The 13,582-nt window shown below is 47.2% G+C and overlaps 1 protein-coding gene across 1 annotated transcript in view; it reads left to right on the forward strand.

Annotated features, from left to right (window-relative positions):
- Window positions 1-13,582, forward strand: part of LOC149372467 (calpain-D-like) — a 36,641-nt gene that overhangs the window by 2,621 nt on the left and 20,438 nt on the right. Inside the window, exon 2 of the mRNA XM_089566955.1 lies at window positions 11,883-13,536. Within this exon, the coding sequence (XP_089423081.1) occupies window positions 11,883-13,536 (1,654 nt within the window). The remainder of the gene's footprint in view (window positions 1-11,882; window positions 13,537-13,582) is intronic.

Genomic DNA, 13,582 nt, shown 5'->3' on the forward strand with positions numbered 1-13,582 from the left:
CCCAATGATCCTGGCATACAGGGTGTCGCTCAAAATTAGCAGTTTTTGTACTTTTTATTGAAACAGTGCAAACATTCGAAGCATGCCATGTATGCAGTCACATTGCCAGTAAAAAAAAAAAAAAGAGAGAGAAGTGTATTACAAAATCGTGTTCACTGAAGTATGCATGGCAGTATTTGTGCAGGAAAAGTTTGAGTTTTTGCAAATGTTATGTGGAGTTTAACTTCCCGCAGCTACACATCGTCTATGAAGGATATGCCGTAGGGAAGGGCTCGAGATTAATGTTTACCACGTTGACTTCTTTAGCATGAGCTGACATCACACAGCACACAAACGTTTTTGCATTTCGCCTTCATCAAAATGTGGTTGCCATGGCCTGGATTTTATCCTGCAACTAGGGCTGTGCAGCTGAACACCAAGCCACTCAGTGTTGAGTCTAAAATAAATGGCACTGTGATGGATAGTGCCTGGCCTCTCTGCATGAGTGAAGTTATATAAAGGTAAGGGTGTTAGTTTTGAACAGTAGATTTTATTATTTTATTTCTATATCGCCAGCAGCTTTCCTTTTTAAGGTATGAGGCCACTTTTGAAATCCCATACTTTTTGATAAAATTCAATTTTCTAAACTTTGTTTTACCAAAATGCAGATTCAGTCCTGAATGAACTGCAACAAAAATTATGTTTTTAATTAATACCGTTACAAAGATACAGCCAAGGTTGTAACCCCCTGCATACCATGCAAAACCGAAACTATGAGGTCTCCAGCCTGATAAAAAGTAAAGTTTTGCATTATACTTATTTATTCTTGTCAGTTTATCAGTTTAGACTTGTGATTACTGTTTCTTACCATATGTGGCTATTTTTGTTTGTCTTTAATGACTGAAGTGCTCACAAAAGCAATGCAAAACATTTGGAATACACTGGATGGTTCTATTGGGGTGTGAACACTCAAGTTAGGTTTGTATGATGGCATGTGCCATTTCAGCAATGGTGTCAGAGATGCGCTAGACATTTTGAAGCACACTGGGATTAAACCTGGCATAGAGAAAACTTGCCTGACAGGTGACCAACAGTGCATCTGGAAATATTTATTTCAGTCTACTGATGCCGCAGAAAGCACAAGGATAAAAAATTGAGCTGCCACATGAGCAAAATGAAGGAAAAGCGCGACTAAGGAGGAGAAGAACTATAAATATGGTGGATTTTAACCGTCCTGTATGTTGGTCTATGGCATTTGTAGTTATTTCTAATCTTTCTCGTTTTTCCCGAAACTTGCCTTTTGCCATTCGTTTTTATATGAGAAATCCTAACTTTATCCTGTACAAGGTTTCTATTAAAACTTTACATACTTATTTCTTATATATCTAGCTGTGCTATGAACCGCAGTAAGCAAAATCATGCAATTTGTTTTCTTAGTGCTGTAGCTTTTCTCAAAACATGGCCTATACAAAATCCTTTGTGTTTGGTCATTCCACTATTACACCATGACAAATGATGGCATAATTATTTTGGTTCATTGCACAGCTCATGCTTTTGTGTATATAAGTTCAAAAGCAATTTGCCTTGCGATGAACTAAATGGAAGTTATGATTGCTGGCATGTGTATTTAGCAAATTAAAAAAAATAAATAAAAATGAAATAACTGTTCTAACCTTTGATTAGGCCAAAACAATGTTCTTTTTAAGCCAGACAACTAATTTTATGCTTTTATCTATACGGTTAAATATTTCTTTTTTCCAGAAAAGTAGCCTCACACCTTAAACAAGCGTGAGATGCCTTTGCAATAAAAGAGTGATGACATAACACAAGCTCTTGCTCTCAATTAAGCCATTATCCAAAGAGCTATATAAATCCACATGTAAACTGCACACCAAAAGTCAAAACCAAAGAAAAGAAAAAGGTGGAAGGGGATATCAGTAAAAATGTGGAGGAAAAGAAAGGGCAGGGTCCACACTATTATTATAAACAAGGCCTTTCACATATCCATCACACAGGTCCTTATCACACAGTGTGATAAGGACTCTGTATATCTAAGCAGCATGAGCGAATGATTCTTCAGTTTCTCTTTTAAAATTCTTTGCTTTGAATCTTTTGATAAAGTGCATCCTGCGTTTGATTTCTCCCTACATTTACAGATGCCGTCTCCAGTTTATTTTTTCGGTATGTAGCTTCATGGCACAGGTTTATTTATTAGTTTCCTTTGGATGAAGATTTTGCTCTGAGGAAACGCTGGCCTTATGTCACCCTTTTTTTAGTGTAGTTAGTTGTCTTTTGAAAGATAAATGTCATGCAACTCACATAGCTTTCCATCCTAATATTAGGATGGAAAGCTTGTCGATACCTAAAAAGTAAAAGTAAAACCTCGTTGATACGTTTTTTTTAATTGCTGTAAAAAACGTATTATCCGGGAAAACGTATAGTACAAACCGCCTAATTCAGAGAAATGTAGGTTTTGAACGAGGTGAAAAAACATTTATTGACAATTGCACTTTATAAAAATGTCGATTGGCTTTCTTAGCGCAATAGCTGAACAGATCCTGTTCCAGTGCTCGCTGAGTTCAGTCCGCGTTTGCCCTGTCTTTAACGCGGAAGGAAATTCGTCACCCATTCGCTCCGTCGTCGGCAATGACGGAAGTAGCTGAAATCTCTTCCTTGTCATTTTTTTTTTTTTTTGATGCCTCCCCCCCTTTGCATCAAAGTACCGTGGGGAAGCCACCGCGGCGATTGATTGCCGCAGTGTTTCTGGTTTTTAAGCTGCGTTTCCCAGGCCCGAAAAAACTCCTTGCCCTTATGCACCGCGAACTTCAGCGTTTCTCCTTTTCACATCGCGTCCTCGAAAAAACGGCCGTCGCGAATGCTAGCTCGCCGTTTTTATCTTTTGTTCTTGGTAGTGGTGGTGGTGAGGGTGATGATGGTGGTGGTGGTGATGCCTCGCCTTTTTGCGCCAAGGCACTGCAAAGAAGCCACCACGGCGGTAGGCTGGCGCAAAAAAACGTCACGTGCCCTCTCGTTCGGCCCACTTGTATGTTTGCACATCTGCGGTTTGTTAATAAACGTATTATTCGACCACAGATTGTTTAAATTTTAAAAGTAGTAGCCGGGAAGTCGTGTTGGAAACGTATTAACCGGGAATAATATAATTCAAATGGGACATCTTTAATGTCCGCGATTTTGAGCGTACGAACCGGGAAAACGTATTAACCGGGAACGTATCAACGAGGTTTTACTACAGCAGTTTTTGCCTTCCAAGCATTTCATAGCTGGTAATGGCGCGGTCGCCTTAATTTGAAAGTAAAGATATTGTTACGCCGCGCTGCGGCGCTGGCGCACTGCAGTGCAGCGGAAAGAAGAAGAAGAACACGGTGTGCGCGAGACCGTGGTGGAGCCCTAGCCATGAGGACGCACTAGCTACATGGGACAGTTTTGTCGACGAGCTCAAGGCGTGTTTCGGTGACACGATATCGAAAAAAAAGAAAGCCGAACAAACACTTGCCCAACGAGCTCAACGACCTAACGAGACTTGTACAACGTACATTGAGGAAGTCCTAAAGCTGTGCTCCACTGTAAATCGCACCATGACTGAAGACGACAAAGTCGGCCACCTCTTAAAGGGTATTGCTGAAGACGTCTATCATTTCCTGATAACGAAGGACGACCTCGCCAATTCGTCTGACGTCATTCGTCATTGCCGAACGTTTGAGGCCCTCAAGACTCGCCGCATTTCCCCCAAGTTTGGCCGTCTTTCCAACGTGCCCATCGTCGCCAGCGTGGACTTTGCGGGCAGTGACGACCTTGCTTCAATCGTCCGACGCATCGTCCAAGAAGAGCTGAGCCAGCAATTTCAACGCCCCGCCGCTGATCCCGTATACAACGCATGCTCGCTACAGCCTCCACTCCCTGAGCCACAAGTCAACTGGGCCAGACAGGCCTGCCCTGGTCCACGCACTAATACCGACCAAGGTCGCGTCTCTGCACCTCCAACGTACCAGTCCTATCCCCGCTCTGAGGAAGAGCACTATTCTGCGCCTCGGAACTCCTACCCCCCTCCGAGCGACTTCCCCGGTACTTACGCTCCACGTGCGGCCCTAGTTTGCTACCGTTGTGGTCGTCCTGGGCATACTTCCCGTTACTGTCGGCGTCGCGACCAACCACCCCGCTTCTTCACACAATCGTCGGCCCGGCCGTCCCTGGCTTTCCGTGGTCCCCAGTCCTGGAACCCTCCTCGTGACTGGCAGCCACGCCAAGACCGACTCTTCCGCCCCAATTCTCCCGTTTCCGACCGCAGCCTCACACCACCGCCTTCGCGACGTGGCCGTTCACCATCGCCTCGTCGTCGTTCTTCCCCACCACCGCCGGAAAACTAGCTCCTGCGGCCGATAGAGGTGAGGTCGCGGAACGGTCGTCATCAACAATTCCTCTGCCGGTCATCATGTTGAAGAACAAAGTGTCTGTGTGTGTTGGTGGCTTAAACACTCTTGCATTAGTGGACACCGGTGCCGCTGTGTCGGTGATGAGTTTTTCTTTCAAAAAGCGCCTTTGGACGCAAAGTGATGTTTGCATGGGACCAGAGTGCCAGTTTTCGTGGTGTTGGGGGTGAAACTTTGCGCCCAGTTGGCATCTGCTTCGTATCAGTCACCATTGCTGGAGAGAAGTTTCGAGCAAAATTTGTCGTATTACTCCATGCCACGCATGATGTCATATTAGGTATTGATTTTTTACGTCAATGCGGGGCCACTTTGGATTGCGGAGCAGGAGAAATTTCTCTCCAGCGCAATATGCTATCTACTTTTGTGCAGGATTCATCCGACTGCAGTGATGGTGTCTTTAGTGTCACGCAAGATGTGCGTTTGCCAGCCATGGCAGCAATGTTCGTCTCTGTTCGCTCTTCGGACAACCGCAAAGGCACCTTCCATTTGCTTGTTGAGCCAGATGTGCACAACGCCGCGAAACAGAATGTTCTGGCGCCCCGGGCCATTGTTGCCGTTGTCGACGGTTACGCACAACTATGGACAGTGAATGCTTCGTCGGAGCCTGTTTTGATCCCATCGGGGCTTAAACTCGCTCGGTTTCATGCTTACGACATTCTTACTATCCAATCTGTGTCTGAGTGCGAGCCTTCCAGTCGAGCAGAAGACTTTTCCGTCAATATCATGCGCATGATCAGCAAGTCGCTTCCGTCGTCCGAACGGCTTGCTTTACAGACTGTTCTTACCCAGTATGCGTCGGTATTTGACTTCGCTCAGCCAGCCATTCCACCTTCGCTGCCAGTTACTCGCACGCAGCATCACATCAACACCGGTACTGCTCATCCGATCAGACAGAAGCCTTATCGTGTGTCCCAGGCTGAACGGAAGCTAATCAACGAGCAAGTGCAGGATATGCTACAGAAAGGCGTCATCCGGGAGTCGTCAAGTCCATGGGCTGCTCCTGTTATACTGGTACGCAAGAAGGATAATTCCTGGCGTTTTTGCGTAGACTATCGTCGGTTAAATGCTGTGACGAAGAAGGACGTCTACCCGCTCCCGCGTATTGATGATGCCATGGACAGTCTTCAATCTGCATCGTACTTCTCGTCGGTTGACCTGCGCTCTGGATATTGGCAGATCCCCATGCATCCGTCGGACCGGGAGAAGACAGCTTTTATCACGCCCGATGGACTGTATGAATTTAATGTCATGCCCTTTGGGTTATGCAATGCCCCCGCTACTTTTGAGAGATTTATGGACACAATATTGCGTGGGCTTAAGTGGGAGGTCTGTATGTGCTACCTCGACGACGTGATCATTTATGGAAAGACCTTCCGCGAGCATAACGAAAGACTAGGTATGGTGCTGGCTTGCTTCGCAAGAGCTGGACTGGTCTTAAACTCCAAGAAATGCCACTTTGGTGAACGGCAAACCCTTGTCCTCGGGTTTCTTGTCGACAAGGATGGTATCCGGCCAGACCCACAGAAGATCGCTGCCGTGCGGGAGTTCCCACAGCCACGCTCTTTGAAACACCTTAGAAGCTTTATGGGCCTCTGCTCATATTTCCGCCGCTTCATCCAAGGTTTCGCCGAGCTCACTCGCCCTTTGACTTCCCTCCTTCATAAAGACGCCCCGTTTGTGTGGTCGCCTGCCTGTGAGTCTGCCTTCCAGCAGCTGAAGTTTTTGCTCACTTCTGCGCCTGTTTTGCGCCACTTCGACCCGGCGGCGCCGATAGAGCTCCATACCGACGCTAGTGGTGTGGGCGTCGGCGCAGTGCTTATCCAACTTCACAACGGCGCCCAGCACGTGGTCGCATACGCAAGTCGCACTTTGACCAAATCGGAAGGCAACTACACCGTGACGGAAGTCGAGTGTCTCGCTGTCGTCTTTGCTGTGCAAAAGTTTCGACCATATCTACATGGACGTCACTTCAAGATTGTTACAGACCATCACTCGTTGTGTTGGCTTGTTGGCCTCCGCGATCCTTCCGGTCGACTCGCTCGCTGGGCCTTACGCCTCCAAGAATATAACTTTACGGTGGCGTATAAGAGCGGTCGCCACCATGCTGATGCCGACTGTTTGTCTCGTTTCCCTCTGCCAGACACGGCAAGTTGTGAAGAGGACTTCGATGACTGTTTATCTTCTGTCTCTACCGAGTTTCCTAGCCTTGCGACTTTTAAGCAAGAACAACTCAAGGATCGTAGTCTCCAGCCGTTGTTTGATCAAGCCCGTACGTCTGCTCCTGTAACGCCGTTCGTCATATCAGAGGGCGTGCTCTATAAGAAGAACTATTCCGTGGAGGGTGCACGTCTGCTTTTGGTTGTCCCTGCCAGTCTTCGTGGCATTGTCCTGCATGCCATGCATGATGATATTTCTGCTGGACATCAAGGGTTTTCTCGCACGTTACACAGGACGCGGCAGCGCTTTTACTGGCCTGGCCTTTACAAGTCAACTCAGCGGTATGTTGCAGGCTGTCTGCAGTGTCAACGCTTTAAGCATCGCACTGCCTCGCCCGCCGGCTTGTTGAAACCGATCAGACCACCTTACTCCCCTTTTGAGAAGATCGGGGTCGACTTGCTTGGACCGCTTCCCAAGTCTACCACGGGCCAACGCTGGATTATAGTTTGCGTCGACTACTTGACTCGCTACGTGGAGACAGCTGCTCTTGTGTCCGCCAAAGCAACAGACGTCTCGTCCTTTTTGCTACACTCGGTGATCCTTCGCCACGGAGCTCCTCGTGTCGTAATCAGCGATCGTGGGCGCCAGTTCATTGCCGATGTCGTGGAAGAACTCCTACGGCTCTGCAATTGTGACTATCGTCATTCGACACCCTATCATCCGCAGACGAATGGCCTGACGGAGCGCATCAACCTCACCCTCACGAACATGTTGTCCATGTATGTAGCGACCGACCATAAGAACTGGGACACTGTGCTACCGTTTGTAACATACGCTTACAACACCGGAACACACGACGTCACTGGATACTCCACGTTCTTTCTGCTCTACGCGCGCCTACCACGCACCTTTCTGGACACGATTCTTCCTTTTTCTGACCATCGTGATCCGTCCATTGCACAGACTCTCTGCCGTGCGGAGGAAGCGCGACGACTAGCTCGCCTCCGAACACTCAGTGCACAAGTTCGCACCAAGAGCCGTTACGACAGTGGACACATTGCGGTGACGTATGAGCCCGGTGACTACGTTTGGCTGTGGACGCCACTGCGTCGACGGGGCCTCTATCAGAAATTCCTCGCAAAGTACTGCGGCCCTTTTGTTGTTCTGGATCGCCTCAGTGACGTTAACTACACAATCGCCAAAGTCACCCCAGGCAATCGCCGCTCTCGCAAGGTCCAGGTCGTTCACGTCGCCCGTCTTAAACGCTGCAGTCACAACGCTGACTAACTCGCTCGAGGTCGAGCTTCGACTGCCCCGGGCGAAGTGTTATGCCGCGCTGCGGCGCTGGCGCACTGCAGTGCAGCGGAAAGAAGAAGAAGAACACGGTGTGCGCGAGACCGTGGTGGAGCCCGCCTGACGCTGACCGTCCCGTGACGTCCCCAATCCCGACTTGTAAATAAACCCGTTCCCGTCCTCGCAACTTCGTGACAATATTAAAAATACAGACTGCAATTAAACCCTTGTGATACATGTTTTCAGCTTGCCTTGAGTTACAGCCACTGCAATAATTGTGTTTCCTATTTTCTGTTTTGCGTGCATTAAGGGTCCCATTACAGAAACGACTTGGTTGTCTTCATATCATCACTGGTGCAATTTAAGCACGTGTAGAATAGAAAGAATTTTCTGGCGCAAAGAAGGACACACACACTGAGAAAGAGGATGCAAGATGAGGGCTGCTACGAATTATTTTGAATTGCCACAAGTCATGCTCATTTATGGTTCCCAACAGATGAAATGCACGTGCAAGAGGCACTTGCACTCATTCGTGATTACAAGTCATCAAAGCATTAAGATCAGTCTCCTCCATGCCATAAAGGGCTACTAAAGTGTCATTGATGCACACTGCTCCCATTTTTATCTATGAGGTATGCCTTCAAAGCTCTACAAACTAATATATTTTAGCCAGTTGCCAGAACCCTACTCGTATAAAAGTCTACATGCCAAGTAGCCCAGCAACAGGTGTTCCCTGGTGTCCTTGTAGATGGTCCTTTGAACCCCAGTGCTCTAGTTCTACATTTAAGCCCTTTGTATTTTTTGTCCAAATGAGAATAAGACTTAATGGGGCCTACTATTCGAGTCCAACTCCCTCTTCTCCCGGCTATGTTTGTCATGCTGTTTGCCCCTAAAAAAAGTCATTTGCTTTAAAAAAAAAAATGAAATGGCAGAATACAGGAGTGGGCTCACAAAACTACCTGATTAATATTTTTTTGGTTGTTCTCATTATGCACACTAAGCGAGCCCAATTTGTGTTCATAGTTAGTCATATCACACACCTTTTGCAATCATAGTATCTCTGCTCCCGCTCATCCATGCTCCTCATTAACCTTCTCTAGTGTTAAGAAGCCCTGACCAGTCGATCACTGAGAACCTCTGATCTATGGAATGTAGTTGGCTCCACTCATCGACATTCCTGCTTGGGACTTTTACTTGGAAAGTACAACCCAACTGAAGTTGTTTATCTCGGTGCCTCCAGTAAAACTTCGATAATTCGAAATCCCAAATAATTTGAAGAACTTCTGCGGTGCTGTAATTTCTAATGTAAATTTGGCCAGATAATTCGAAGTGGCAGTGCACACTAGCCCGGTAAGTAATTCAAAGATCTGAGATGCTGTGCGACGATGTCCAATCCCGACTTCGCCGCAGACCAATGAAGTGACAGCCAAAGGCCGATACTCGATATGTGAAGCTCCCCAGCCCCGTACTGTCAGCATAAAAGCCAATCTGGTGCGGCTTGCGGACAGCTTAAGCTCACGCCTGCTGTAGAGAAGACGTGCTCCAGTGCAACACAGGCATGGGTTTCAAAGTAATGTACTCTCAGCACTTTGTCAAGATACGGCCGGACTAGAGGCAGTGGTGTTCGTCGCTTCTCACCAGCCTGGCCGTGGTCAAGGCAGCTTCTAGCGGGGCACTGTGGGCACCTCCCACCTCTAATAGCTTCATTGTGTCCTGCAATGAGTTGACTGTGCGCAGTGAGAGCCTGCGCCGTGGTTAGAGGGTTAGGCCGACCTTTCTTCAAAAAACGACCATCCTAAAGTTTTAAGGTATCTTTGGACGCGTGCCAGATAGTATGTGCCCCGTGCCGGCACCCGTTCCCGGTAGAACGCATGGGGCTCCTTGCGTCAAAAAAAAAATTGTTAATTCGTACGCAGATCAGTTCCACTACAGAAACTGCGAATTGCGCACCGTTTACCCGGCTCATTTGCGCTTGTGGTCGCTTCCTCGGATGAGCGGTACATAGCGTGAGGGCAGACTTCTGATTCCAGTAATCTCCAGGGCATGCGTCGTGCTGAAATCTGCAACTACAGGACCGTTAGCAGTTCAGCATGCCGCTTGTCAGTCGGGCCGCATATAAGTAGAGGCAGGGTGGAACGCCCCTTTTTCGCTTTTGATCTCCACTGGCTTTGGACTGCTGTCCTTGTGAATGTGCGTTTGTTGGTTTGATATTATGAGCACCGTGATGCCACCGCGCAGGAAACTACAAAATAAAATGCAGCGAGGGGGTGGGCGGGGGGGGGGTTATGAGCGTCGACTTATATGTGGAGATTTGGAGTCAACTTTCTTTTTGGCCAGCAAAGGCTGCAAGTTGGACTTTCGACTTTGATGCGGCCAGTAAAGGTACTGCGTTCCCGCAACAAAATTTTTTGCCTAGGTGGATTTTTTTGCTATCGTGGGTAATTCAAAAAATCGGGTAATTCAAATTTTTTTCGTGGCCCCCATGACTTCGAAGTAGAAATTTGGTGTTCATGTAGGCTGAAGGTCGTGACATTAGTGACAGCCAGCTCAATCAAAGCATTTCACGTAACTAGACATGCTTGCAGAACAAGTGCTAAGTACATCTTTTTTAGGACAGTACACAGCGTCATTTACGGACTGCCATCACTGCTGCAGCTTACATACCGGGTGTTTCAGCAAACACTTTCAAAAATTTTCGTAAATAGAATTTTCAGGGTAATGATATGGCTATTGCCGCATAGTATTACCAGTGTTGGCGGACACCAGAAAACCGGTAAATCGTATTAATTAGTAAACTGGTTAACTAATTTTTAACAATTAACTTTTTAACTATTGCTGTTAGGTGCCTAGTTGCAATTAAATATTTGTAGCCAGTCGTTAGTAATAGCCATATCAGTTTTTAGAATTTCGAAAATGCGATTATCCTTGGCACTGTGGCTCGACAAAATTTGGCTTTTTCGACTAGTTACATGCACTGGAAGGGATGCTTTGCCTGCATGCTTTCGATAGCACATGTATTTTTCGCACGATGCAGCCAAACTTTTTCGAGCCACAGCCGTGAGGGCAATTGCGTTTTCGAAATTCTAAAAACTGATATGGCAATTACTAATGACCGGCTACAAATCTCTAATTACAACTAGGCGGATAACTCTACTAGTTAAAAAGTTAATTAATAAAACTTAGTTAACCAGCTTACTACTTCAGATGATTTACCGGTTTTCTGGTGTCCGCAAACACTGGTAATACTATGCCGCAAAAGCCATACTTTTGCCACAAAAAGCCTATTTTCGACAATTTTTGAAAGTGTTCGCTGAAACACCCGGTATGTAAGTTGTTTAACAGGGTTCTCAATACGTGCTGCAATAGAAAGTAATTTTTTGCATTTGAACATTAATTGATGAACATCACTTATGTGTAGACCATGCGCCAAGACTTGCATTGTTGTTTATGCGGGATTTTTAGGCCACTTATCATTGCCGCCTGCTGGTCCTTGAAAGCTACTTGTGAAGATAACTGTGTTTATTTTTTTTTTCAACTACACTAGTAACTATCTTTTTCTGCAAACAATTTTAAAATAAATTTATTGAGCAGCCACCAGGCTGTGAGCTCATGCACTTTCAGTGATTTCTTTCCTCTAAGTAGAAAATTACGAATTTGTAATTGCAAGCATAGTCCAATTTGCAAGAATTGCTGATTATATGCTAATATATTTGAAACAAAATAATTCACTCTCAAAAGTGCAGCCACCAGTGCCAGTTTGCATGGAAAATGATAGCATCACCAAGCAGCCTTAGTATTCCTTGTGCGAAATAAAACTGAAATACCCTTTTGTGCTGCTGCCAGTATTGAAAAATTATTTTCAGCTCAAACTATGATGGTTCATTTGGCTGAGGGTAATTTGGCATGAAACAACCCAGATGCAAACATTTCACATCTGTTGTTTATTTTGGTCAGAGATGCATATGCTAAACTTTGCTCTTCTTCCTTTTACTTTTTCACAAAAAGGAATTCCACGGAGAACCAAGAACAACACATCTATGATCTGCCCTGTGATGATGATAATACTGAAAGTCCTCAAAAACAAGAAAAGAAACCCCGGTGCATTAGTTGGCATGGACTGCCAGATGATGAAGATGACTCTGTCATAGATGATATTCCCGATGACCTGCCGCTCCCACCACCACCGGAAGATGCAGATGACACCACGGATTCTTCAGGGGAGTCCACTAAAGACGAGGAGCCTTTGTATGTTGAGCTTTCCCAGTGCCTGTCTGAAGACGCTAGTGGTCTAAACAGCAATGGAATCGTAGCTGGTGAGGTTGTTATCGATAAGAATTCCCCTGCAAGCTACCTCGACCACACATTTGTCAAGTGCATCAAGAAGAAAAAGCCCAAGAAAGACGAACCTGCTGAACAAAGTACGCCAGCTCGACTTAGCGAAAAGTGGTATTGCTTTCAATGCCAGGAGTGGAATTCTTTGTCCAGCAAGATTTGTGTGGCCTGTGGAGAACCCTTCTGCGATGATATTGTTGCCACTGGAACCTTGAATGGCAAAACGCTGGGTCGTGATACCACCATCAGCTCTGCAGATTATGCAACACCCCCAGAAAGCCCGTCGTCTCTTGTCCCAACCATCGAGGAGCCGCCACGTCGCAGGCAGCAGCCACTCATTCGACGAGCCCTGAACCGTCTTTTCCGGCTCAGTGCAGAGGGTGGAGCGCTCGTCTCAGCCATTGCCAATGCCCATTCTGCAGATGACGTGACACTTCTGGATTCCCCATGGACATGCAAACGATGTGAACGGCACAACGAGGCATCCAATGCCAAATGCCCTGGCTGTGGGCAGTCCCGCATGCCCGCTGCTACTTTCCCATTGTTGCTGCCACGTAATGCTTTCAGCTTAGGCTTCCTGGCTGAACTACTCGGTTCCCAAAAGCGCCATTTCACAGCAAGACGAAGCCGTTCACTCTCTGAAGTCAAAGGAAGCCACACAATGGATGGACATAGGAGCTCTCCATCAAGTCCTGCCATTGGCAATGGACTGTCTGCTCCCAAAGAGGACATGTGGACATGTTCGGGTTGCTCGTTTGCTTATAATCCATCTTCAGCCACTAACTGTGAGGTCTGCGGGACATCAGATGGTCGTGGAACCATTTCGCGTTGGGTCTGCGTCAAGTGTACCTTAATCAACCCAGGTCAAGACCGATTTTGCAGTGCCTGCGGCGGTTCCAAGCTGAACAGCGTGGCAGCAAAACGTTACCAAACACTCAAGGCTCATGAAAGCTGGGTGTGTCCCCACTGCACCTTGCGTAACCCAAACCACCTCGCCGAGTGCTGCGCCTGCAGCACCCAGCGTCCACCACTCGCTAATGCGGGTACAGCGCGGGCCAGCACCCGCAACCGGCGGATGGCGAAATTGCTTGGGGAGCCCGGAGAAGATGCCTGGGAATGCTCGTCATGCACATTTCTCAACTCTGGTCCGCACGCAGCCTGTGAGATGTGCTGCACTTCGCGCAGCCTTGTGTCCCTCCGGCCAGAGGCAGCGCGGCCACGTGGTGCCACAGGACGTGGCGAGAGTGAACTCATGGAGGAACTGCGTCGCATCGAAGAGAGCGAGGCACGAGAGCGGTGGGACCACATTGTGTCGTTCTGCAAAGCGGTGAGTGCACCAGTAGCAAACTCCGGGGGAATGGAAAGTTAATCTG

This window comes from Amblyomma mixtum, chromosome 1, assembly GCF_055824585.1.
Source record: "Amblyomma mixtum isolate Tamu chromosome 1, ASM5582458v1, whole genome shotgun sequence".
Taxonomy (NCBI): domain Eukaryota; kingdom Metazoa; phylum Arthropoda; class Arachnida; order Ixodida; family Ixodidae; genus Amblyomma; species Amblyomma mixtum.